Below are 27,745 nucleotides of genomic sequence, written 5' to 3'. Positions count from 1 at the left end.
AGAAGTAGTGGTATCCTTTTTATATTCTGTTGATCTGAGTGATTGTTTTATTCCTTGATATCTTAGTAAATTATTTATAAATGATTCTCTAGGTAAACAGTTTCAGAAAATAAGGGCAATATTTATAATTTTTATACTGCAAATGTCTTTTTGTTTTCCTTCTGATTTTTAAGGTAATGGTTACACCATTTACAACCACAACAGTAAAGCTTACGTATGTTTGAAATAAAATATTAATAAAATGTTAATTTGCATTAAAAACAATTCAACAGTGAACAATTCCATTAATAGTGAACATCAATGTTCACTGTTAATAGTAATTTTCCAACAGTACCTAAAGGAAAAGAGCTGTCTCTTTGAAACTGGGATGAAGACGCGGTCAAGCTCACAGTCTCCGAGGTCCACAGCCAGCCAGCAATTGCACAGGAAATGCCACTTCCTCTTCACTGCCATGTCACAGACAATTACCTGGCTGACATACCTGTAGTAAAACGAAGATAATCACATTAGGGAGGTGGGCTCGAACCAGTTGTTTGTAGTAAGACGTAATCTCGGACCATTGGTAAACTGTCCAAGTAAATGAACTGTTTCACTGCAAGGCAAGAACTAAAGAAAGAAAGGAAAGTTGAGGCCAGACATCGTGGCGCGTGCCTGTAATCTCAGCACTTTGGGAGGCTGACGCAGGCGGATTGCTTGAGTGCAGGTGTTTGAGCACAGCTTGGGTGACATGGCAAAATCCCATCTCTACAAAAATATATAAAAATTAGCTGGGCGTGGTGGTGTGTGCCTGTAGTCCTAAGCTACTTGGGAGGCTGAGGTGGAAGGATTGTTTGAGCCCGGGAGGTCAAGGCTGCAGTGAGCTGAAATCGCACCACAGCATTCTAGCTTGGTTGACAGACTGAGACTCTGTCTCGAAAAATAAAAACAAAGAAACGAGAGTAGATCTTATCCTTCCCTTCCCAACTTCTAAGGGAGTTCACGTACTAGACATCAGACTGCAAACCTTTCTCACCTATGAATAGCTCAGTATGTATATATACTTTTTATAACCTTTCTCTGTCCCATATGTGACAGTGGTTTGCCACCTTTTCAAATATCCCATCTGCCTCTCTTTCATCATCGGGGGTATAAATGGGGTGTAGTCTTTAATGTTTACATTAATGACTTCTCGCTCTCCTTAGTCTCATCTCCACTTCACAGAGCCACAGGCCCTGAGAGTCCATCCTTTTCCCAACCACAGTGTTTTATCACTAACTTCTCCACTACCTTCAGCCGTTTACACACTTGTCCTCTGGGGCACCTGATTGTACAACCTATTTGATTTCACCTCACAACTAGTCAGCAAACCTCCTCCTTTACTGGAATGATGCTATTTTCCCCAAGGGTCTGTGTTTAGTGTCATGAAATCACTTAAATTTCTCTTGTCAAAATCTTAATTTTAGTTGAAAGTTATTTTCTGTGTTGGGAATATAGACTCCTTTAAACCTAAAGTATTTCTGGTGACTGTCTCATTGAAGCAGTTTATAAAACAACAGGTGACTAAGTTGCATTTGATTCAACCAGGGAGTGCATTTTATACATATAAAGCTTTCACTTAAAAGCAAAGTATGGGCCAGGGGTGCTGACTCATGCCTGTAATCCCAGCACTTTGGGAGCCGAGATGGGTGGATTGCTTCTGCTCAGGAATTTGAGACTAGCCTGGGCAATGTGGTGAAACCCCATTTCTACTAAAAAAAAAATACAAAAATTAGCCAAGGATGGTGGTGCATGCCTGTGGTCCCAGCTACTCAGGAGACTGAGGTGGGAGGATCACTTGAGCCCGGGAGACAGAGGTTGCAGTGAGCTGTGATCATGCCACTGCACTCCAGCCTGGGTGACAGAGCCAGACCTTGTCTTGGAACATAAGAAAATAAAAGCAAGGTATAATAAAAGCAGAATAAAACAAAATAAAGAAGAAAATATTTTCTGATTGGTAAGAAACTATTCCCAGGCTTTTTGTGTGTCTAGCGTAACTTTTACTCTTATATTCTTTCAAATTGAAAAAAAGTAGAGAATCTAAAGTGAGTGTTAGGAAAGTCTAGTTGAGACATTCACTATGATTAGCAGAAATATTATGGGAAAAATTGTCATTTGCTAAAAAAAAAAAAAAAAAAAAAAAAGGACTGGCAGTGTTTTTTATGGGAGCTGATTCTTTTGCTTTTCTGTGCTTTCCAAGTTTTCTGCATTAAAGCACATATAATGTTTGCAATTAAAAACATAAAAACAGGCCAGGTGCGGTGGTTCACACCTGCAATCCCAGCATTTCGGGAGGCCAAAGTAGGAGGATCGCTAGAGCCCATGAGTTTGAGACTGGCCTGGGCAACACAGGGAGACCTCATCTCTATAAAAAAGAAAAAATAAGAAAAATTAGCTGGGTGTGGTGACGTGTACCTGAGGTCCCAGCTCCTTGGGAGGCTGAGGTGGGAGGATCATTTGAACCCAGGAGGTCAAAGCTGTGGTGAGCCATAATCATGTCAGTGCACTCCAGTCTGGGCAACACGGTAGGACCCTCCCTCAAACAACAATGAAAAAAACAGAAATGAAAAGAAAATCAAATGGTGACCAGAGAATGCCTTCAAAAGAGCTTTAAGGGTGGGGCGCAATGACTCACTCCTGTAATCCCAAAACTCTGGGAGACTGAGGTGGGTGCATTGCTTGAGGCCAGGAGTTTCAGACCAGCCTGGCCAACACAGTGAAACCCTATCTCTACTAAAAACACAAAAATTAGCTGGGTGTAGTGGCGCACGCCTGTAGTCTCAGGTACTCAGGAGGCTGAGGCACAAGAATCACTTCAACTTGGGAGGTACAGGTTGCAGTGAACCGAGATTGCACCACTGCACCCCAGCCTGGGTGACAGCACCAGACCCTGTCTCAAACAAAACAACAAAAAAAGAGCCGTAATACCTGATAGGAAGCTCTAGAGGTGACACATAATCCTGAGAATTTAACTGTAATGAATACTTATTGTTACAATATTAATTATAATTATTAATTGTAACAAGTATTTATTCAGTTCCTCTATAATCTTGGCACTGTACTAGCTGCTGAGAATAAAATATTAATAAGACAGTATCTTTATCCTTGAGGAGCATGAAATCACCATGAGGTAAAAAAAAAAAAAAAAAAAAGTATTATAATCAAAGACTACATATAGAATTAGGACTGATATAAACCAATGGTAAGAAATTGTGAGAAAAGTAGAAAATATTACATTGGTGTAAATTTCTTTGGGTGCTTCCTCTAAAAGAGTTAAATTTTAAAATTATTTTGCTATGATTATAAAATAACATCCATCATTCAATTTTTTCTAAATATCTAAAAGTACAATGAAGAACATTTTAAAAATTTATAATCCTGCTACCTAGAGATAACTATAAATAATTTATTGGCCGGGTGTGATGGCTCACGCCTGTAATCCCAGCACTTTGGGAGGCCAAGGCAGGCACATCACGAGGTCAGAAGGTCAAGACCATCTGGCTAACACGGTGAAACCCCGTCTCTACTAAAAATACAAAAAATTAGCCGGGCGTGGTGGCAGGCGCCTGCAGTCCCAGCTACTTGGGAGGCTGAGGCAGGAGAATGGCATGAATCTGGGAGGTGGAGCTTGCAGTGAGCTGAGATCGTACCACTGCACTCCAACTTGGGCGATGGAGCAAGACTCTGTCTTTAAAAAAAAAAAAAAAAAAAACTTATTATACTCTAGACCTTTTCCTATACACATACTTTTCTATTATTTCATTTTTTTTGAGATGGAGTCTCGCTCTGTCCCCAGGCTAGAGTGCAGTGGCGCGATCTCGGCTCACTGCAACCTCCGCCTCCTGGGTTCAAGCCATTCTGCCTCAATCTCCTGAGTAGTTGAGACTACAGACATGTACCACCACACCCAGCTAATTTTTGTATTTTTAGTAGAGACGGGGTTTCACCATGTTAGCCAGGATGGTCTTGATCTCCTGACCTCGTGATCCACCTGCCTCTGGCATGCTGTAATTACCGGTATGAGCCACTGCTCCCGGCCTATTTTATTTTTTTGAGACAGAGTCTCACTCTGTTGCACAGGCTGGAGTGTAGTAGCGTGAACATGTCACACTGCAGCCTCCACCACCAGGCTCAATGATTATCCCACCTCAGCCTCCCAGCTATCTCAGACTAAAGGCGTGTGCCACCATGCCCGGCTATATATATTTCTGTATTTTTTGCATAAATGGGGTTTTGCCATGTTGCCCAGGCTGGTCTTGAACTCTCAGGCTCAAGCAATCTGCCCTCCTCAGCCTCCCAAAGTGCTGGGATTACAGGCGTGTGCCACCATGACTGGCCTGTGTGTGTCTGTGTGTGTATATATAAAATATGTATGTAAAATATATACATAAATAAAAATATATATATATATACACACACATATATTTTGAGACAGAGTCTCACCCTGTCACCCAGGCTGGAGTGCTGGAGAACAATGGTGCGATCTTGGCTCACTGTAACCTCTGCCTCCCAGGTTCAAGCAATTCTCATGCCTCAGCCACCCGAGTAGCTGGGATTACAGGCACGTGCCACCACACCCAGCTAATTTTTTAAATCTTTAGTAGAGATGGGGTTTCACCATGTTGGCCAGGATGGTCTTGATCTCCTAACCTTGTGATCCACCTTCCTTGGCCCCCCAAAGTGTTGGGATTACAGGCGTGAGCCACCACAACCAGTCTATTTTATTTTTTTGAGACAGAGTATCACTCTGTTGCCCAGGCTGGAGTGCAGTGCAGTAGCACAAACTCATCACACTGCAGCCTCCACCACTGGGCTCAATGATTGTCCCACCTCAGCCTCCCGGGTATCTCAGACTACAGGCATGTGCCACCATGGACTGTTGTGGGAAGTCAGGGACCCCGAATATAGGAACCAGCTGGAGCTGAGGCAGAAGAACATAAATTGTGAAGATTTCACGGATATTTATCAGTTCCCAAAATTAATACTTCTATAATTTTTTACACCTGTCTTTACTGCAATCGCTGAACATAAATTGTGAAGATTTCATGGACATACCTCAGTTCCCAAAATTAATACTTTTATAATTTCTTACACCTGTCTTTACTGCAGTCTCTGAACATAAATTGTGAAGATTTCACGGACATTTATCACTTCCCCAATCAATACTCTTATAATTTCTTATGCCTGTCTTTAATCTCTTAATCCAATCATCTTTGTAAACTGAGGATGTACGTCACACCTCACGACACAGTGATAATTGCGTTAACTGTATAAATTGTAAAACGTGTGTGTTTGAACAATATGAAATCAGTGCACCCTGAGAAAGAACAGAATAACAGCGATTTTCAGGGAATGAGGAAAGATAACCATAAGGTCTGACTGCCTACAGGGTCGGGCAGAATACAGCCATATTTTTCTTCTTGCAGAGAGCCTGTAAATGGATGAGTAGGAGAAATATCGCTGAATTCTTTTACCAGCAAGGAATATTAATAATTGAGACCCTGGGGAAGGAATGTATTCCTGGGGGTAGGTCTATAGACAACTGCTCTGGGAGTGTCTGTCTTATGTGATTGAGATAAGGAGTGAAATACGCCCTGCCTCCTGCAGTACCCTCATACTTACTAGGATGGGGAAATTCCAGCCTGGTAAATTCTAGTCAGACCGGTTGTCTGCTCTCAAACCCTTTTTCTTGTTAAGATGTTTATCAAGACAATGTGTGCACAATGGGACATAGGCCCTCATCAGTAATTCTAATTTTGCCTTGCCTTGTGACCTTTATTGCCCTTTGAAGCATGTGATCTTTGTGACTTACTCCCTGTTTGCACACCCCCTCCCCTTTAAAAATCCCTAATAAAAACTTCATGATTCTGTGGCTTGGGGTCGCCATCACAGTCCTACCAATATGTGATGACACCCCCCAGAGGCCCAGGTGTAAAATTTCTCTCTTTGTACTCTTTCTCTTTATTTCTCAGACTGGCCGACACTTAGGGAAAATAGAACTTATGTTGAAATATTGGGGGATAGGCCGGGCACGGTGGCTCAAGCCTGTAATCCCAGCACTTTGGGAGGCCGAGATGGGCGGATCACGAGGTCAGGAGATCGAGACCATCCTGGCTAACACAGTGAAACCCCGTCTCTACTAAGAAATACAAAAAATAGCTGGGTGAGGTGGCGGGCGCCTGTAGTCCCAGCTACTCGGGAGGCTGAGGCCGGAGAATGGCGTGAACCCGGGAGGCGGAGCTTGCAGTGAGCTGAGATCCGGCCACTGCACTCCAGCCTGGGCGGCAGAGCGAGACTCCGTCTCAAAAAAAAAAAAAAAAAAAAAAAAAAAAAAAAAAAAAAAAGAAATATTGGGGGATGGTTCCCCTAATAATGCCTGGTGCTATATATACACACACATATACATACACATATACATACACATATATACATATACACACATATATACATATATACATATACATATATACACATACACACATATACACACATATACATATATACACATACATATATACACATATACATACATATATGCACATATACATATACATATATACATATATAGACATATATACATGTGTATATATATGTGTGTGTATATATATACACACACACACACACACACATTTTGTATTTTTTGCAGAAATGGGGTTTGGCCATGTTGCCCAGGCTGGTCTTGAACTCTTGGGCTCAAGCCATCTGCCCTCCTCAGCCTCCCAAAGTGCTGGGATTACAGGCGTGTGCCACTGTGCCTGGCCTGCATACTCTTTTTTTTTTTTTTTTTTTTTTTTGAGATAGAGTCTCGTCCTGTTGCCCAAGCTGGAGTGCTGGAGTGTAATGGTGCGATCTTGGCTCACTGCAACCTTCACCTCCTGGGTTCAAGCAATTCTTGTGCCTCAGCCACCAAGTAGCTGGGATTATAGGCATGTGACACCACGCCTGGCTAATTTTCATCTTTAGTAGAGATGGGGTTCCACTATGTTGGCCAGGCTAGTCTTGAACTCCTGACCTCATGATCCGCCTGCCTCGGCCTCCCAAAGTGCTGGGATTACAGGCATGTGTCATCGTGCCTGGCCACTTTTTTTTTTCTAATCAACTTTATCGTAATATAAAGTTTATACGTGATAAAATGTACCCATTTAAAATGTACAGTTCAATGCATTTTTTCCCTCTTTTGCAGCTGTGACGAACTTTAACCAATTCAATACCCATAATTTGGAATTCTCATTTGGATTTGACCAAGTCAGGTAGAGTTGGTCAAATCTGACAGGACAAAGACTGGAACAAACAACAACAACAAAAACCCAAAACTATGATCACCGAGTGCTCTAATGGTCAGGAGAAATTAAGACCAGCTGGTTGTTAATCTTAACTTTAGCCAAGGCAAAACTCTAATTCAGCTACTTACCTAGGGATAGGTCTCAGGCTGAATACTGCTCTCTACTACCCTAGAAGCAGGAAAAAACTCAAATTTGCCTTCCCTGTTAGAAGTGAGCTCAAACTCTAGAAAGCAGTTACCTGCCTCCCATCGTCATGAAGGCAGGAAAACTTGCTTTCCTTGTTGGAAGCAAGCAAACTCCAGAAAAAGGAGTTGTATAGCAAAATAAACTTTAGATCTCGACCAAATTTGGGGCGATCAGGGATTCTCTGGAGGGGGTGCTTCCAGGCCTCAGCAAATTGTCCTATTGGTTTGAGCCATAAAGGTAGCTCAAGCTGGCACCAAGCACCGATAGATTTGTCAAAGGTTAGGGCACCTCCACTTAGAATCCCTTCGTGGTTACCAAAATGTGAACCCTGAATATCTGAGACAGGTCCCAGTCAATCTAGAAAGTTTATTTTGCCTAGGTTAAGGATGTGTACCTGTGACAGCCTCAGGAGGTCCTGATGACACGTGCCCCTAAAATGCACAGTTCAATGCATTTTATTTTATTTTATTTTTTTTTGAGACGGAGTCTCGCTCTGTCACCCAGGCTGGAGTGCGGTGGCCGGATCTCAGCTCACTGCAAGCTCCGCCTCCCGGGTTCACGCCATTCTCCTGCCTCAGCCTCCCGAGTAGCTGGGACTATAGGTGCCCGCCACCTCGCCCGGCTAGATTTTTGTATTTTTTTAGTAGAGACGGGGTTTCACTGGGTTAGCCAGGATGGTCTCCATCTCCTGACCTCGTGATCCGCCCGTCTCGGCCTCCCAAAGTGCTGGGATTACAGGCGTGAGCCACCGCGCCCGGCCCATTTTTTTTTTTTTTTTTGAGATGGAGTCTCACTCTGTCACACAGGCTGGAGTATAGTGGCATGATCTTGGCTCATTGCAACCTCTGCCTCCCAGGTTCAAGCGATTCTCCATCAGCCTCCCAAGTAGCTGGGACTACAGGCATGAGCCACCATGCCTGACTAATTTTTGTATTTTTAGTAGAGACGGGGTTTCACCATGTTGTAGCCAGGATGGTTTCGATCTCCTGACCTTGTGATCCGCCCGCCCTGGCCTCCCAAAGTGCTGGGATTACAGGCATGAGCCACCATGCCTGGCCAGTTCAATGCATTTTGACAAACGTTTATACACCAGCACCATCAAAATATCACCCCCAAAAGTTCCCTATCCCTCCTTCCAGTCACCTCCTGCCCCCTCACTCCTGGCCCTAGGAGAACAATGATCTGCTGTCCTCCATCTTTATAGAATAGTTAGCCTTTTATGGAATTTCACATGTGTGGAATCATATGCTATATATATATATATATTTTTTTTTTCTTTTGAGACAGGGTCTCGCTCTGTTGCCCAGGCTGGAGTGTAGTGGTGTGATGTTGGCTCACTGCAACCTCCGCCTCTTGGGCTCAAGTGATTCTCCCGCCTCAGCCCCCCAAGTAGCTGGGAGTATAGGCATGAGCCACCACTCCCAGCTAATATTTGTATTTTTTTGTAGAGACGGAATTTCACCATGTTGCCCAGGCTGGTCTCAAACTCCTGACCTCAAGTGATCTAACTACCTTGGCCTCCCGAAGTGCTGAGATGAGAGGTGTGAGTCACAGTGTCTGGCCTATACATTCTTTATGTACAGCTTCTTTCACTAAGCATAATTTTAAAAAATTCATCCATGTAGTTATATGTAACAATAGTTTCCTTTTCGTTGAGTAGTATTGCATTGAATGAATATACTAACATTTGTTTATTCGATAGACATTTATGATGTTTTGAGTTTTGGGCTATTAATTAAGCTGCTATGAACATATGTGTACAGGTCTTGCAGTGGATACACGTTTTTGTTGATCTTGGGTAAATACCTGTAAGTGCGATTTCTGGGTTACATGGTCAGTGTATGTTTAACTTCACAAGAAACTGGCAAGCTGTTCTCTGGAGTGGCCATACCATTTTACACTCTCACTAGGGGTTTGTGAGAGTTTTAGTTGCTCCCTATCCTTCTCTAAACTTGGTTTTGTGAGAATTTTTTTTTTTTTTTGGAGACAGTCTCACTCTGTTGCCAGGTTGGAGTGCGGTGGCACCATCCCAGCTCACTGCAATCTTCGCCTCCCAGGTTCAAACAATTCTCCTGCCTCAGCCTCCCCAGTAGTTGGGATTACAGGCATTTGCCACCACACCTGGCTAATTTTTGTATTTTTAGTAGAGACAGGATTTCACCATGTCGGTCAGGCTGGTCTCGAACTCCTGACCTCAAGTGATCTGCCCGCCTTGGCCTTCCAAAGTGCTGGGATTACAGGCGTGAGCCACTGCACCCGGTCTTTTGTGAGAATTTTTAATTTAAGCCATTCTGATGGGTGGCTAGTGCTCTACCATTTTCATTTACTGATGACTAATCACGTTGAACATCTTTTTCAAGTGCTTCCTATACATTATTCACCTTTTTAAATAAAACTGGAAGGATGGTTTACAAGCTGATTTGTGCATACTGGAACAGAACGGAAGCAGCAAGAAAGTTATTAGGCTCTACTGGCCCAGTGGCTGGTGTATCTAGCCTAGGGGGAAGAATGTATTTTGCTAATAAATTTAGGCAAATTTTGCTCTTTGCAGGTGGGCAACATTTAGCAACAGATTGAGTGCCTGAGCCTTAAGACTCCACTTTATTTTTCTCTTTTTTCCTAACTCCAAGGAACCAGTAATCTTCGTTCTTAATTAATTGCATCATCTACTTTCTGTAGTACCTCTCCTAATTCTGGGTACTGCTGAAGGAAGATGCTGAATCATTCGAACCTAACATATGTTAGGTTCAAGGAGTTTATCATCGTCTAGTTATTTCTCTAACTCCTCAGGCACATCTCATACAGTAATTCTATCCTTTCTCCTTCCTTAAGATCTTGACTTTTTTTTTCCTTCCCCCTGAGACAGGGTCTTGCTGTTACCCAGGCTGGTGTGCAGTGGTGCAGATATACTCGCTGGAGCTTCAACCTCCGAGGCTCAAGTGATCCTCCTACTTCAGCCTCCTGAGTAGCTGGGATTATAGGTGCACACCACCATGCCTGGCAAATATTTTTTTTTTTTTTTTTTGTAGAGGCAGGGTCTTCCTATGTTGCTAAGGCTGTTCTCAAACTCCTGGCCTCAAGTGATCCTCCTGCCTTGGCCTCCCAAAATATTAGGATTACAGGTGTGAGCCGCTACGACCTGTCCTTAAGCTCTTAAGTTTGACTCAAAGTTTGACTGTCAGTAGATAGTTGTTTACTAAAGTTAGTCTTTAAGGATATTTTTTTCATATTTACAAATACTTTTAATTTGTGGCACTTTCAGGCAATATTTCATTGGTGTTATTTGCTGTTCACAATCATGACATTTAATGAAAATAAAATTAGAGAAAACAAAGCATCTATTACTCTACTATCCCCAAAAAAATCATATTGTTAATCTCTCACACTTCTTTCCAGGGCTTATTCTTTGTAGATAGCTTTAAAACTGAAATCTAATAGTCGTTTGTTACTATTTGGGGCTCAAAGCTTTACTGTGATTTATTGTGGTGATCTTCCTTCTTCTCTCTTGGATACACAAAGCAGCAGCAACAGCCAACAGGACATAAGTACTCACCAGGAGGGACTGATGCCAGAATTGTCATGCCAGAGCCGAAGGCTGTGCAGGTCCCCTAAAGAGGACCGAGTGGTGAGAAGGAAGACATCCAGGCCCCCTCGTTCAAAGACTGTCTTCTGGGGGTCACAGAGATGATGGGGCTCACTCCGTCCCTCTGATCCATAGAGGGTGATGACAACCTACCATGAGACAGGGAAAGATAAAACAGAGGGAATTTTAATACGATTCTTTGGGTTTATCCCTAAGGAGAGAGATGAAGACATAGAAAACTGTATTTAGACCAAGTCTTTCGGATCTTAGACAAGCATAGAGAATTCTTCATACACACAGTACTCTTTTTTTTCTGACATGAAGTCTTGCTCTGTCACCCAGGCTGGAGTATAGTGGCGTGATCTTGGCTCACTGCAACCTCCGCCTCCTGAGTTGAAGCAATTCTTGTGCCTCAACCTCCTGTGTAGCTGTGATTATAGGCATGGGCCATCACGCTCAGCTAATTTCTGTATTTTTAGTAGAGAAGGGGTTTCACTTTGTTGGCCAGGCTGGTCTCAAACTCCTGACCTTAGGTGACCTCCCCATCTTGGCCTCCCAAAGTGTTGGGATTACAGGTGTGAGCCCCCATGCATGGCCCGCATGTATAGTTTAGAACTAGAAAATACCAATCTCTGATCGCTTTTAAAGTGCTATTGGTTGCCAGGATATCACCAGCTCAGAGTGTGTCTCATGTGGCAGAAGACGCAAAGCAAGAACAAGTGAAGAACATTTATTTCACTAACCTTAGCTGTTGTAGCAGCCCTTCTTCGATATCCGGTGTAGACCTGAATAAGGTAGTGAAACTGAGCGCTGGGGTCATTATCAGCCAGGACAGTAACCTTCACCTGCAAGAAAAGCAGAACCAAGCAACTTACTAGGCCTCCACGTAGAATAGCTTCCGCCTCCTCCAACTGAGGAGCAGGAGGATGCACTCTGGCAGGTGTGGCAGCCCTACAGAAAGCAGGGCTGAGGTGTGGGCAGCAGACAGACACGTGAGCAGACCTAAGCCACTAAAGTGGGGATGAGGCCTGAACCTCCAGGGCCTGTATCTCTCAAGTGAAATAGTCATAGAATCACCCAATCAGGTCTTAAGCCTCTAAATCCTTGCACCTCTCTCCCACTTAGGTACCAGATAACAGAGAATACCCGGCTAAATTTGCATTTCAGATAAACTATGAATAATTTGGGGCATGCTTACACTAAAGATGAACTATTTATTTAAAATACAAATTTAACTAGGTAGCCTGTATTTTTGTTTACTAACGTGGACAACCCTACGCCCAGGGCAACAAGAAATGAACACTTAGCGTATTCTATAATTTCCAAGTGCAAGAAAACATAGGAAGAACAAACACATGGAAAGAAGAGGCTGTCAAAAGATTTTTGTTTTAAAAAACATACCATATAAGTTTCTTGTATATAGTTACATTTTCATTTTTATTTTTTGAGATGGAGTCTTGCTATGTTGCCCAGGCTGGAGTGCAATGTTGTATTCTTGGCTCACTGCCACCTCCGCCTCCCAGGTTCAAGTGATCCTCCCACCTCAGCCTCCTGAGTGGCTGGGACTACAGACATGCGCCACCATGGCCGGTTAATTTTTGGATTTTTAGTAGAGAAGGGGTTTCACCACGTTGACCAGGCTGGTCTTGAACTCTTGAACTCAAGTGATACACCCACCTCGGCCTCCCAAAGTGCTGGGATTACAGGCGTGAGCCACCTCACCCAGTCAGTTACATTAAATTATAATTTGATTTATACGTAACTTTTTTTTTTTTTTTTGAGACAGAGTCTCACTCTGTCAGTCAGGCTGGAGTGCAGTGGTGGCATGATCTTGGCTCACTGCAACCTCTGTCTCCCAGGCTCAAGCAATTCTCCTGCCTCAGCCTCCCAAGTAGCTGGGATTACAGGTTCGCGCCACCACACCTGGCTAATTTTTGTATTTTTAGTAGAGATGGGGTTTCACCATGTTGGCCAGGCTGGTCTCGAACTCCTGACCTCAGGTGATCCACCTGCCTCGGCCTCTGAAAGTGCTGGGATTACAGGTGTGAGCCACTGCACCTGGCCAATTTACATATAACTTTCATATCCAATGTATAAAGTAAGATAAACTTGCATTTGACTTTAGTTAAGCTCTCTAGGTCTTTTGTTTTCCTTTTTGGAGACTGGGTCTCTGTTGCCCAGGCTGGAGTAAAGTGGCACGATAGCTCACTGCAGCCTCAACGATTCTGGGCTCAAGTGATCTTCCCACCTCAGCTACCCAAGTGGCTGGAACTACAAGCATGCACCACCATGCCTGGCTCATATTGTTTTTAATTTTTAATAGAGACAAGGTCTTGCTATGGTGCCCAGGCTTGCCTTCAACTCCTGAGTTCAAGTGATCCTCCTGCCCTGGCCTCCCAAAATGTTGGAATTACAGGCATGAGCCACTGCACCTGGCTAGTATTTTCTTTTGGCTCATTCCTGTCCTAGAAGGAGTCCCACAAGGGTCCAATCTTGGAACCAAAGGAAACAAAAATAGAGAAAAGGTTCTTAGGTCTTCAGACAGTAGACATGAAGATAAACGTAAGAAAAGTTCCACTTGAATTTCTATGCCTCCCAGTACCAGGCTTTGACAAAGGTGTGTTTTTTTCCCCCATCTTATTTAATTACTCAAGACCATCATGGCAAATCTGTTGAACTCAAACTCTCGTTACCTTCTGCGTATCTGCTTGATCCTTTTTCCAAGCCCACACAACTGTGATCACATAGAATCCTAAAAGGCCAGCCAGCAGTGACACCCCAACAGGATTGTTGGTCACGCGAAGGAACAGTTCAACCGTGTCTTCAACATTCACGGTCCTGGGCACGACAAAGAAGTCGCTGGCAAAGAAGGTCAGGTGGTTACAGAGACACTGTGTCCTCAGAATTGTGCTCTGTGGCCCAACCTGGAATTAGAATCAAGACGTTGACTCTAGTTGGACAGAGTGCTAAGGAGGGGACAGACATAAAACAAACACCAGCAATTTAGAGATGGAAAGAGGTGCCTGGATCTCTCATTCACCGCTGGTGATGACGTAAATTAGTATAACCAATATGGAAAGCAATTTAGCAACATCTAGTACAGCTGAAGAAGCACAAACTCTTTGAATCCTACAATTCCAGTTCTGAGTGTATATATGTTCTAGGGGAACTGTGCACATGTGTATAAAGATATGCGAAAAGGAATGTTTTGTCACCCTTGTTGATAATTATCAAAAATAGGAAACAACTTATATATTCAATAACAGAACATACAAATTAACGGTACATAAGTAAGCAGAGGCAAACTGATGGAATTCTATATAGCAGTTAAAAATGAATGAATTAGCCAGGTGCGGAGGCTCACATCTATAATTCCAGCACTTTGAGAGGCTGAGGCAGGTGGATCACCTGAGGCTAGGAGTTTGAGACCAGCCTGGACAACATGGTGAAACCCCATCTCTACTAAAAATATAAAAAATTAGCCAGGCGTGGTGATGGGCGCCTGTAGTCCCAGCTACGTGGGAGGCTGAGGCAGGAGAATTGCTTGAACCTGGGAGGCAGAGGTTGCAGTGAGCCGAGGCCACAGCAGTCCATTCCACCCTGGGTGACAGAACAAGACTGTCTCCAAAACAAATAAATAAAATTTTAAAAAATGGATGAATTAGAGGTAGATGTATCAACATGGATAAATGCTGAGTGAATAAAACAAGAGATATGTACAGTATAATGCCACTTGCACACAGCCTAAGAAGCATGCAAAACACTTATTTATCTATTCATTGTCAGTTTCCCTCTCCAGAATGTCAGTTCATGAGGATATTGTCTTGTTCACTGCTGTATCTCTAGTTCCTAGACTTGGGCATGGCACGTAGAAGACACTCAATAAATATTTGCTGAAAGAATGAATTCCCCCCTCAAATTCAGGCCAGTAGTTACCCTTTGGTGGAAGGGAAGGAAGGAGAGAGAGACTAGAGAGGGATACACAGAGGGCTTTAATTATTCCTGAGTGTTTTATTATTTAAGAAAATCTGAAGCAGAGAAAAATACTAACTTTGATAAAGCTGAATGTGCATTCAATGTTTTTTATTATTCCGTATGACTTTCCATATGTTAGAACATTTCTGCATATTTAAAAATATGTCAATAGGTGATTACATGGAAGCTACCAATTCTGTGTTTGGTTTCATGGATGAGAAGTCTCCAGTATTGTCATTATGACTACTTCTTTCCATGGCACAGGGTTAAGTCCTGGAGGCCCAAGCTAGTCCACCTTTGGAAGAACTCTTGTGCTGTACTTGGGGCAGGTCAATTCCTTTCATGGTGTCCAAGCACTTCAAAGAGCTTCAAGGAAGTGGGAAATATCCAATGCCTTCTGCAATCAACAGGTGTGTGCTGAGAGAGGAGAGAAGCTCTCAAGCTACTCTTCTCAAAGTATGGTTTGCCTAACAAGCAGCACTGGGACAGCTGGGAGCTTGTTAGAAAGGCTTGACCAGAGCTACTGCTTCAGAATCTACATTTTAACAAGCTATTTATAGATTTGCTTGATAGCCATTGTCCAGCTATGACTGCCTGAGGCTTATGAATGGTGCAGATACCTTCCTAAGAATCCTCTTTCTCTCAGGCCTGTAATTCCAGCACTCTAGGAGGCCAAGGCAGGCGGATCACCTGAGGTCGGGAGTCTGAGACCAGCCTGACTAACATGGAGAAACCCCATCTCTACTAATTGTCCCTGTTTTCAGATGACATGATTGTATATTTAGAAAACCCCATGGTATCAGCCCAAAATCTCCTTAAGCTGATAAGCAACTTCAGCAAAGTCTCAAGATACAAAATCAATGTGCAAAAATCACAAGCATTCTTATACACCAGTAGCAGACAAACAGAGAGCCAAATCATGAATGAACTCCCATTCACAATTGCTTCAAAGAGAATAAAATACCTAGGAATCCAACTTACAAGGGATGTAAAGGACCTCTTCAAGGAGAAGTACAAACCACTGCTCAGTGAAATAAAAGAGGACACAAACAAATGGAAGAATATACTATGCTCATGGATAGGAAGAATCAATATTGTGAAAATGGCCATACTGCCCAAGGTAATTTATAGATTCAATGCCATCCCCATTAAGCTACCAATGACTTTCTTTACAGAACTGGAAAAAACTACTTTAAAGTTCATATGGAACCAAAAAAGACCCCGCATTGCCAAGACAATCCTAAGCCAAAAGAACAAAGCTGGAGGCATCACGCTACCTGACTTCAAACTATACTACAAGGCTACGGTAACAAAAACAGCATATTACTGGTACCAAAACAGAGATATAGACCAATGGAACAGAACAGAGCCCTCAGAAATAATACCACATGTCTACAACCATCTGATCTTTGACAAACCTGACAAAAACAAGAAATGGGAAAAGGATTCCCTATTTAATAAATGGTGCTGGGAAAATTGACTAGCCATAAGTAGAAAGCTGAAACTGGATCCTTTCCTTACTCCTTATACGAAAATTAATTCAAGATGGATTAGAGACTTAAATGTTAGACCTAAAACCATAAAAACCCTAGAAGAAAACCTAGGTAATACCATTCAGGACATAGGCATGGGCAAGGACTTCATGTCTAAAACACCAAAAGCAATGGCAACAAAAGCCAAAATTGACAAATGGGATCTAATTAAACTAAAGAGTTTCTGCACAGCAAAAGAAACTACCATCAGAGTGAACAGGCAACCTACAGAATGGGAGAAAATTTTTGCAATCTACTTATCTGACAAAGAGCTAATATCCAGAACCTACAAAGAACTCAAATTTACAAGGAAAAAACAAACAACCCCATCAAAAAGTGGGCAAAGGATATGAACAGACACTTCTCAAAAGAAGACATTCATACAGCCAACAGACACATGAAAAAATGCTCATCACTGGCCATCAGAGAAATGCAAATCAAAACCACAATGAGATACCATCTCACACCAGTTAGAATGGCAATCATTAAAAAATCAGGAAACAACAGGTGCTGGAGAGGATGTGGAGAAATAGGAACACTTTTACACTGTTGGTGGGACTGTAAACTAGTTCAACCATTGTGGAAAACAGTGTGGCGATTCCTCAAAGATCTTGAACTAGAAATACCATTTGACCCAGCTATCCCATTACTGGGTATATACCCAAAGGATTATAAATCATGCTGCTATAAAGACACATGCACACGTATGTTTATTGCGGCACTATTCACAATAGCAAAGACTTGGAATCAACCCAAATGTCCATCAGTGACAGACTGGATTAAGAAAATGTGGCACATATACACCATTGAATACTATGTAGCCATAAATCTATCACAAGGACAGAAAACCAAACACCACATGTTCTCACTCATAGGTGGGAATTGAACAATGAGATCACTTGGACACAGGAAGGGGAACATCACACACCGGGGCCTATTGTGGGGAGGGGGGAGTGGGGAGGGATAGCATTAGGAGATATACCTAATGTAAATGACAAGTTAATGGGTGCATCACACCAACATGGCACATGTATACATATGTAACAAATCTGCACGTTGTGCACATGTACCCTAGAACTTAAAGTATAATAAAAAAAATACAATAATTAGCTGGGCATGGTGGTGCATGCCTGTAATCCCAGCTACTGGGGAGGCTGAGGCAGGAGAATTGCTTGAGCCCAGCGGGGTGGATGTTGTGGTGAGCCGAGATCGTGCCATCGCACTCCAGCCTGGGCAACGAGAGCGAAACTCCATCTAAAATAATAATACTAATAATACTAATAATAATAATCCTCTTTCTGGCCTCCCAAAGTGCAGGTGGGAGGATTGCTTGAGCCCAGAAGTTCAAGACCAGCATGGGCAACATGGCAAGACCCTGTCTGTCCAAAAATCTAAAACATTAGACAGGCATAGTGGCAAATGCCTGTGGTCCCCACTACTTGAGGGGCTGAGGCAGGAGGATCTTTTGACCCCAGGAGGTTGAGGCTGCAGTAAGCCGTGATCACGTCCCTGCACTCCAGCCTGAGGGATAGAATGAGATCCCATCTCAAAAAAAAACCAAAAAACAAAAAACCAATTCTCTCTCCTCTTCCCAATCTAGATGGTACTTTCTCAGCTCTTTCTAGAACAACTTCATGATCTGCAAGACCTTATACCACATTATTTTAGCAACCGAACCAGGACTTTCATCAGGCAGGATCTCACAGAATCACGAGTGTACAAACGTAATAGTGCTGGTTTAAAGCAGTTGGACACCAGGAACAAGGTGATCATTACAAAAGTGACAACCTGTCCTCACCTGGCCTGGAATGTACAAGAATCTGAGAACGTATTTCTTGAGCTACTAAAGTTCTCTTTTGTTTAGCAAGAGGTTTCATTTTACCCACCCACAACATATTTAATACTTATAGAATTTTATGGCTTCCACATGCTGTTTTGTTTTATCCACAATTGTCAGATCCACGCTGGACTGTGTTTGAGAAAGAAATTACAAAGACAAAGCACAAAGCTGCCCCTGCTTGGAAGAGCCACACTCGCCCTGCCCACCACACATAACCCTCCTCCTCCTTTGGCCAAGGCAGAGTTATTTGAAACCTCCTAGTTTTCTTTCTGGGCTGCCCCAAATGAGATGCATTGGGTTTAACAGCGGCGACAGCAGGAGAGAGACCCAAGAAGCGGCTCAGTTTCTTACTTGGCATCCGTTGCTGCTCCATGTCTGGTTGTGGCTCTCCCAGTAATAACACTGAGTGACGGCCGTGATGACCGAGACCAAGCTGGGCGTCTGCTGAGCACCCTTCTGGCTCTCACTCAGCACAGCTCTTATACAGTAGGTGCCAATCCCGTGCTGTAGATGCTCAGGAGTCAGCACCCACGTGTACTCCTCATCTTAGAACAAAGAAGAGTGCTTACTTGTATATCAAACAGAACAAAACCACCATTAGAACCTCTCTTCTAAAGCATCTATTAATATTTTGCAAATGAGACCATGATAAACCTAGAGTCACAAATGATTGGAAAGAAAATGACCAGTGATACAATCCCGGGCTCTGGATTACTGCCGTTCCAGTAAAGAACTATATCCTTTTGGCTGGGTGTGGTGGCTCATGCCTATAATCCCAGCACTTTGGGAAGCCAAGGCAGGCAGATCACTTGAGGTCAGAAGTTCGAGACCAGCCTGGTGAACGTGGTGAAACCCCATCTGTACTAAAAATACAAAAATTAGTGGGGTGTGGTGATGTGAGCCTGTAATCCCAGCTATTCGGGAGGCTGAGGCAGGAAAATTGCTTGAACCTGGGAGGTGGGAGTTGCAGTGAGTTGAAATCACAGCACGATACTCTAGCCTGGGCAACAGAGTGAGACTTTGTCTCAAAAAAAAGAATTATATTATTTTGGCATATGAACATTTAGACCTAATGATTTAGAATGCATTATGAGGTTTAGAAAAATGAAATAATCACACACCTAAGTTAGCAGATAGAAGACTAAGGTAACGAATGAAACCCCAGGGTGAAGCAAAGATAGGAACAGGGTGACTTCAGGAACAAAGCCCAGGACTGCACGCCAGGGACCTGAGGTCGGGCCTGGCTCTGTCACAAGCTGGCTGGTAGGGGCTAAGGCGAGTCACCCAGTCTCTCTGGGCCTCAAGCTTTCTCATCTTTCAAACAGTCCTGTCTGTCAAACAAAGGCTCTCGAAGGTCCCTTCCAGCTCTCAATGACATCACTGCCAAGATCAGCAAGAGAAACTGAGTGCATGGCCAGGCACAGTGGCTCATGCCTATAATCCAAGCACTTTGGGAGGTTAAGGCAGGAGGATTATTTGAGCCCAGGAGTTCGAGACCTAGCTTGGCCAACACGGTAAAACCATGTCTCTACTAAAAATACAAAAAATTAGCCAGGCATGGTGGTGCACGTGCCTGCAGTCCCAGCTGCTTGGGAGGCTGAGGGATGGGAATTGCTTGAACCCAGGAGGCGGAGGCTGCAGTGAGCCGGCAATGCGCCACCGCATTCCAGCCCGGGCGACGGAGTGAGACTCTGTCTCAAAACAAACAAAAACAAAACTGAGTACCCCTCTGGAACTGGGAAAGGGCCCGTTGGTAATTCACGCAAACTCTGCAGTGGGCAGCCCGGTAGTGAGCATGGCTGCCTCAGGGACTTTGCCTAAAAGCAAGAACTTAAAAGTGATTGTTCCTGTGTGAGCAGGGCCCATGCGAGAGCCTCTCAATATGGAAGGTGGTCATGACGGGCGACTGTCGCATGCTTTCTCCATTCAGATTTTTCCCAACGTAAAAACAAATACAGAAGTGTAGCTCTTAAGACTTTTCGGTAAAATGTTTAAAGTCGATACCCACAGAGCATGTTTTTGATCCAGTGTATCTGGGCACTATTTCTATCAGGAATTTTTAGTTTTTAGAGACAGTGCCTTGCTCTGTCACCCAGGCTGGAGTGCAGTCGTATCGTCAAAACTCACTGAAGGTTTGAATTCCTTGGCTCAAGCGATCCTCTTGCCTCAACCTCCCAAGTAGCTAGGACTACAGATGCACGCCACCATGCCCGGCTAAATTTTTTTTTTTTTTTTTTTTTGATAGAGACAGTCTCTCGCTATGTTGCCCAGGCTAGTCTCAAACTCCTGGGCTTAAGAGATCCTCCTGCCGTGGCCTCTCGAAGTGCTGGCATTACAGGGGTGAGCCACTACACCAGGCTAGACATTTTTAACTTTAATGTTATGTCTCAGAAATTCTTAACTTTTCTAAACTACAATACAGTCATTCTGGTCTTATACAAAGACTTATTGAGATATCATCAGGACCATCTTCCTCAAATCTTAGATTAGAAATAAAGTTGAAATACATACAACATATTTCATAGTCATCTGTAATATATAAATGTGAAGTACACGTAACCCATGGTGCTGTGAACGCTACTTCTGCTGTGGGTCTCAACATTTTATTATGAAAATCTTCAACAATACAGACAGAATTTTACAGGGAATAACCATATAACCATTAACTAGATTCTACAATTAACATCTTACTAAATCTGCTTCCTCACATACATACCCTTATCCATCCCATAATCAATCTTTTAAAAAATGCATTTCATTGTCACATGTATCTACACATGTGGCAAAACCACACAGAACTCAATACACACACACATACAGAAATGTGCTTGTAAACCTGGTGAAATCGGAATAAAATCAGTGATTGTATTAATGTTATTTTCTGGTTGTGATATACTATAGTTATGCAAGATGCTGCCATTCAGAGAAACTGGATGAGAGGTATACAAGCTGTGTCTCTGTTCCTTTTTTTTTTTTTTTTTTTTTTTTTGAGGCAGATTCTCTGTCACCCAGGCGGGAGTGCAGTGGCACAATCTCAGCTCACTGCAACCTCTGCCTCCCGGGTTCAAGCGATTCTTGTGTCTCAGCCTCCCAAGTAGCTGGGATTACAGGTGCCCACCACCATGACCAGGTAATTTTTGTATTTTTAGTAGAGATGAGGTTTTACCATGTTGGTCAGCCTAGTCTCAAACTCCTGACCTCAGGTGATCCACCCACCTCAGCCTCCCAAAGTGCTAGGATTACAGTGTGATTACAGGCAGGAGCCACTGAGAGCCTAGGCTGTCTCTCTATTTTTTGGAGACCAAGTCTTGCTCTGCAGCCCAGGTGGGAGTGCAATGGTGTGATCTCTGCTCACTGCAACCTCCACCTCTCAGGTTTAAGCAACTCTGCGTCTGCCTCCCAAGTAGCTGGGATTAAAGGTGCCCGCGACCATGCCCACCCAGCAAATTTTTTGTATTTTTAGTAGAGACAGTTTCACCATGTTGGCCAGGATGGTCTCAAACTCCTGACCTCAGGTGATCCACTCGCCTTGGCCTCCCAAAGTGCTGGGATTACAGGTGTGAGCCACTGCGCTTGGCCTGTCTATTTCTTATAACTGCATGGGAATCTACAATTATCTGAAAATAAAAATTAAAAAAAAAAATGTGGCCAGGTACAGTAGCTCATGCCTGTAATCCCAGCACATTGGGAGGCTGACACAAAGAGTATTTGAGGCCAGGAGTTCAAGACCAGCCTGGGCAATATGGCAAGACCCTTTCTCTACAAATTTTTTTTTTTTTTTTTTCGAGACAGAGTCTCGCTCTTTCACCCAGGCTGGAGCACAGTGGCGCGATCTCAGCTCACTGCAAACAACGCCTCCCGGGTTCATGCCATTCTCTTGCCTCAGCCTCCCAAGTAGCTAGGACTACAGGTGCCTGCCACCACGCCTGGCTAATTTTTTTTTGCATTTTTAGTAAAGACGGGATTTTACCATGTTAGCCAGGATAGGAGGGTCTTGATCTCCTGACCTCGTGATCTACCCGCCTCAGCCTCCCAAAGTGCTGGGATTACAGGCGTGAGCCACCGTGCCCAGCCTACAAAATTAAAAGAAAAAAATTAGCCAGACGTGGTGGTGTGCACTTGTAGTCCCAGCTACTCAAGAGGCGAAGGCAGGAGGATCCCTTGAGCTTGACATTTTGAGGCTGCAGTGAACAATGATGGTGCCACTGCACTCCATCCTAGGCAAAACAAAATCAAAGTAAGTTTCTGACAGCTGATTGGGTTTTACCTTTTTGCCACACCTTATCCTTCGGAAGGGTGATGTTCAGGTGGAAGTGAGTGCAGTTAGGCTGATACTGGAACCCCAGGTAGAGCGTCATTAAAAGGGGACTGTCAGGATCTATGCTCACTATCAGGGATTTCTCCAAGGAGGTGATGTTCACTGTGATTGTAAGCTGATCTGTGCTCATGTTGAAGCTGGTGGGATGGGTTTCCATGCTAACGTTTCTCCAGAGCATGATCTAGAATAAGAGACAGTTAATCACTATAATGGTCCATCCACTGATGCCTTTCAAAATCCTTTATATTGATAAGGTAAGGAAACTTCCTAGGTCTTCCTCCTTTTTTCTGAGATGGGGTCTTGCTATGTTGGCCAGGTTGGTCTTGAACTCCTGGTCTCAAGCAATCCTCCCGCTTCAGTCTCCCAAAATGCTAGGATTATAGGCATGAGCCACTGTGCCCAGCCAGGTCTTCTTCATTGGATGTTAGTAGCTAATACTGCTGGGGTTAAGGGTAAGTACATAGTCCAAGACCTAAAACACTTCTTATTCTTATTATTTTTGAGACTAAGTCTTACTCTGTCACTCAGGCTGGAGCGCAGTGGCACAATCTCAGCTCACTGCAAACTTCACCTCCCAGATTCAAGCTATTATGCCTCAGGCTTCAGAGTAGCTGGGATAACCGCCGCCCACCACCATACTGGGTTCATTTTTGTATTTTTAGTAGAGACGGGGTTTCATCATGTCGACCAGGCTGGTCTTGAACTCCTGACCTCAAGTGATCTGCCTGCCTCCCAAAGTGCTGGGATTACAGGCGTAAGTCAGCGCACCCGGCCCTCTAAAACACTTTTTCTAAGCGTAAGGTGTTCCTCTTTGTAAAAGTTCCTAATATGTTAATAACAAAACAATGGCACAGTCATCGGTCTAACATGATTCCCTTTAAGTTGTTGCATCCTTCGATCCTGTTCCAGAATATCCCATTCTCTTCTATTTTATTCCCTAAGAATCAGTTCCTACCTCAATGTCCTCCACTAAATCATGGACTTGGAGCAATTTGCGATTAGCACTTAGTAACACACTTCCAATGCTTCCAACAACGTTTCTGTGGTCCAAATCCTTGAAGGGATTGAAAGCTAGTCCTGTTACCTAGAGACAAGGAAAAGTACAGTTTTACCCATTGGTGAAATATTTTTAAATGACTCCAATAGAAAGATATATCATATATATAATATGTATATACGAGTGTGTGCCTACACACACACACACACCTATATATATATATATTTTTTTTTTTTTTTTTTTTTTGAGAAACTCATGCTCTGTCAACCAGGTTGGAGTGCAGTGGCGTGACCTTGGCTCACTGTAACCTCCACCTCCCATGTTCAAGCAATTCTCCTGCCTCAGCCTCCCAAGTAGCTGGGATTACAGGTGCATACCACCACGCCTGGCTAATTTTTGTATTTTTAGAAGAGACAGGGTTTCGCTATGTTGGCCAGGCTGGCCTCAAACTCCTGACCTCAGGTGATCCACCCGCGTTGGCCTCCCAAGTGTTGAGATTACAGGCTTGAGCCACCATGCCCAGCTGGATATCATATATTAAAGTAAACATTGGGATGTGCCCCCTACTAATACCACAAATGAAATAACATTCCCCATTACAGCCTCTATGAGAAATAGTAAGTTAAAGATGAATTATACTTGGGACCCTCAGAATTATTTTTAATCTTTATATCTAGAGGATTCTACTTTACTAGGAAGTAACTATTCTGCTCTTCAGGATAAGGCAACAATGCTACTTTTATTTGTCAGGTAACTGCTGAAAGAAATACAATATATCGATATGACTGGGTTGGTATACTGAGTCAACAATTATTTCGATAGTCCCAGCTTTTTGTAAATAGTGCAGAGGCCGGGCATGGTGGCTCACACCTGTAATCCCAGCACTATGGGAGGCTTAGGCAGGCGAATCACCTGAGGTCCATAGTTCGACATCAGTCTGGCCAACGTGGCGAAACCCCGTCTCTATACAAAAATTAGCCAGGCGTGGTGGCGGGCGCCTGTAATCCCAGCTACTTGGGAGGCTGAGGGAGGGGAATTGCTTGCACCCAGGAGGTAGAGGTTACAGTGAGCTGAGATCACGCTACTGCACTCCAGCCTGGGTGACAGATTGAGACTCCATCTCGAAAACGAAAACAACAACAACAACAACAACAACACAGCAACAACAACAAAAAAAACAAACTGCAGAGTTGAGATCAATCCAAATCACGGAACAGAAATTTAGTTAAATCCAGAAATCTGCTTAATGCTCCCAAGTTCTACAGTGGATCACTTTTAAGAGGCCTCTATCCCTGCCAGTGTAAAATAAAAACGAATGCCACATCAACTCTCTCATCTGATCTGGTCTGTTAGGCTTACATTTCATGGTACATTACTTTCACCCAAATGCCTCCATGGCCATCAGATCCCACTTTCATTCTGACCACGATCAATTTCACACTCACTTGGACATTAACTCCTGGGTGTTGATTCAAGAGCTCCTTCAAAGCCAAAGCCGACGGAAAGCCCAGTCTCACAGGGGCTGGGTGACCCAGAGTGTAAGAGCTCAGTGGTAAGGTGGATGTGTTTTGTCTAATGAGAAAAGTGAAAATGGAAGTCAATTTTTGTATGTCCTCTGAAAGTGAAAAACACCGTGAAACTCTCCCTGTTCCTTCCTCTCACTAACCTGCTCAGCAGCAGAGTAGCAACAGAGGAGGTCAAAGTCACTGAAGACTCGGGAGACTGGTCCTGCTCTAGAAATGCTTCCCCGATATTCCCAAGCTCCGCCAAGGACATTTCCAGGATGTCTTCTACCTGCATGGAGAGGAAGACAGCGTGTGACCTGTAAAACCTCAGTGTCTTATGTTAGTAAATGGTTTCGGAGAAGACTGGAAAGGGAATTTTCACAGTGACGTAATGAAGGGTGGTATTCCTTAGAGAGGGCCTCAGACTCTCACAGAAAGTACCTGCAGCCTAGCTAAAGACTTACCGTCCTTTGAACCAAACTAAGAGGGCCTGCCAAGGAAATATGCCTTTGCCCCATCATATAATTGCCCCAGACCTGCTCATGCTAGAGTTTTTAAATGACAGCTTTATTGAGATAACTTTCACACATACACTTCATCCACTCAGAGTATATAATTTAATGTTTTTTAGTATATTCACAGCGTTGTGCAACCAATACCACAATCTAACTTTAGGATTCATCCTCCCTAAAATAAATACTCCTGACCTCAGGTGATCCACCTCCCTGGTGGCTGGGTGCGGTGGCTCACACCTGTAATCCCAGCACTTTGGGAGGCTAAGGCAGGTGGATCACTTGAGACCTACCTGGCCGACATTGTGAAACCTTGTCTCTACTAAAAGTACAAAAAATTAGACAGGCATGGTGGCGTGCGCCTATAGTCTCACCTACTCAGGAGGCTGAGGTGGGAGAATAGCTTGAACCTGGGAGGCAGAGGTTGCAGTGAGCCCAGATCACGCCACAGCACTCCAGCCTGGGCAACAGAGCGAGACTCTGTCTCAAAATAAAATAAACCTGGTACCCATTAGCAGTCACTCCCCATTTCCCCATCCCTAGTCCCTCTAGCTCTAGGCAACCACGAATCTACTTTCTTTGTCTATAGATTTACCTCTTCAGGACATTTCATATAAATGAATCACAACATACAGTCTTTTGTGACAGCTTCTTTCACCTGGCATAATGTTTTCAAAGCTCATGTTGGAGCACGTACCAGGACTTCATCCCTTTATGTTGCTGAATAATATTCCATTGTATGAACAGACCAGATTCTACTTAGCCATCTGTCAGATCGTAGATGTGTGGGTTATCTCCACTTTTTGGCTATCTAGCTACTAAACTATGCTGCTACAAAGATAAGCGTACGAGTTTTTGTATGGACATATGTTTTCAACTCTCTTGGGTAGACGCTAGGAGTAGAATTGCTAGGTTACATGGTAATTCTATTTTTTACATTTTAAGCAACTGCCAAATTGTTTTCCAAAGCGGCTGCATCATTTTACAATTGAACAATGGATAGGTGCAAGTTCTCTGCATCCTTGCCAATACTTGTTATTTTCTGTCTTTTTGGGTGTGAAGCGGCATCTCATTTTGGATTTGACTTGCATTTCCCTAATGACCAATGAAGTTGAGCATCTTTTCAAGTGAATAGCAAACAAAACCTATGAGTATTTGCCTTATGCCAACACTTTCCTAAATTCCTTTTTTTTTTTTTTTTTTTTTGATGAAGTCTCACTCTGTTGCCCAGGCTGGAGTGTAGTGGCACGATCTCGGTTCACTGCAACCTCTGCCTCCTGGGTTCAAGTGATTCTCCTGCCTCAGCCTCCTGAATAGCTGGGATTACAGGCATGTGCCACCACGCCTGGCTAATTTTTGCATTTTTAGTAGAGATGCAGTTACGCCATGTTGGCCAGGCTGGTCTCGAACTCCCGACCTTAGGTGATCTGCCTGCCTTGGCCTCCCAAAGTGTTGGGATTACAGGCATGAGCCACCGGGTCCAGCCCCTAAGTCCTTTTCACTTGATTACAGCACTAGGGAGTATTGGCTCACTGGTAGGTGGGGAGGGAGACCCCAGAGAAGGCTTGGCAGAGTGGTTTTTCTGCAGCACATACTTCAGCAAGATTCTCTTTAAAGGTCTGGGGAGAGGCTGTGATACCTGGACCTGTCAAGATTAAAATGCTTCTAAGCAGATATGGCCACCTGCAGATCTGGCACCTACCTGCTCAGTATCACGCTTGGATTCCAGCCAACTTCCTTCTCCAGCTTTGGTGACATCGTTGAAGGAATGAAAGGGGCAGACAGTCGCAGGAACTTTGAAGTCCAGACTGCTGCTGTTCAGAAATGGGATCCTGAGTAACTCCTCACTCAGGTAAATAAGGGAATTGATGAGATTAACCTGGGAGTATTAGAAAGCAAACATACATCCTTGTTTATGATTTTTTCTTTTTTCTTTTTATTTTTGAAGACAGAGTTTCACTCCTGTTGCCCAGGCTGGAATGCAATCGGCTCACTGCAA

The 27,745-nt window shown here is 43.6% G+C and overlaps 1 protein-coding gene across 1 annotated transcript in view; it reads right to left on the bottom strand.

Annotated features, from left to right (window-relative positions):
• PKD1L3 (polycystin 1 like 3, transient receptor potential channel interacting) overlaps positions 1-27,745 on the bottom strand; it is an 88,255-nt gene that overhangs the window by 42,771 nt on the left and 17,739 nt on the right. Inside the window, 10 exon segments of the mRNA XM_045381939.3 lie at positions 335-481; positions 11,038-11,216; positions 11,811-11,912; positions 13,761-13,991; positions 18,766-18,959; positions 22,682-22,913; positions 23,688-23,816; positions 25,175-25,301; positions 25,396-25,523; positions 27,449-27,625. Coding sequence (XP_045237874.2) covers positions 335-481; positions 11,038-11,216; positions 11,811-11,912; positions 13,761-13,991; positions 18,766-18,959; positions 22,682-22,913; positions 23,688-23,816; positions 25,175-25,301; positions 25,396-25,523; positions 27,449-27,625 — 1,646 coding nt within the window.

This window comes from Macaca fascicularis, chromosome 20 (assembly GCF_037993035.2).
Source record: "Macaca fascicularis isolate 582-1 chromosome 20, T2T-MFA8v1.1".
NCBI classification, from domain to species: Eukaryota; Metazoa; Chordata; class Mammalia; order Primates; family Cercopithecidae; genus Macaca; species Macaca fascicularis.
Note: the sequence above shows the minus strand (reverse complement) of the source record. Positions and strands in the feature narration are given on the sequence as shown.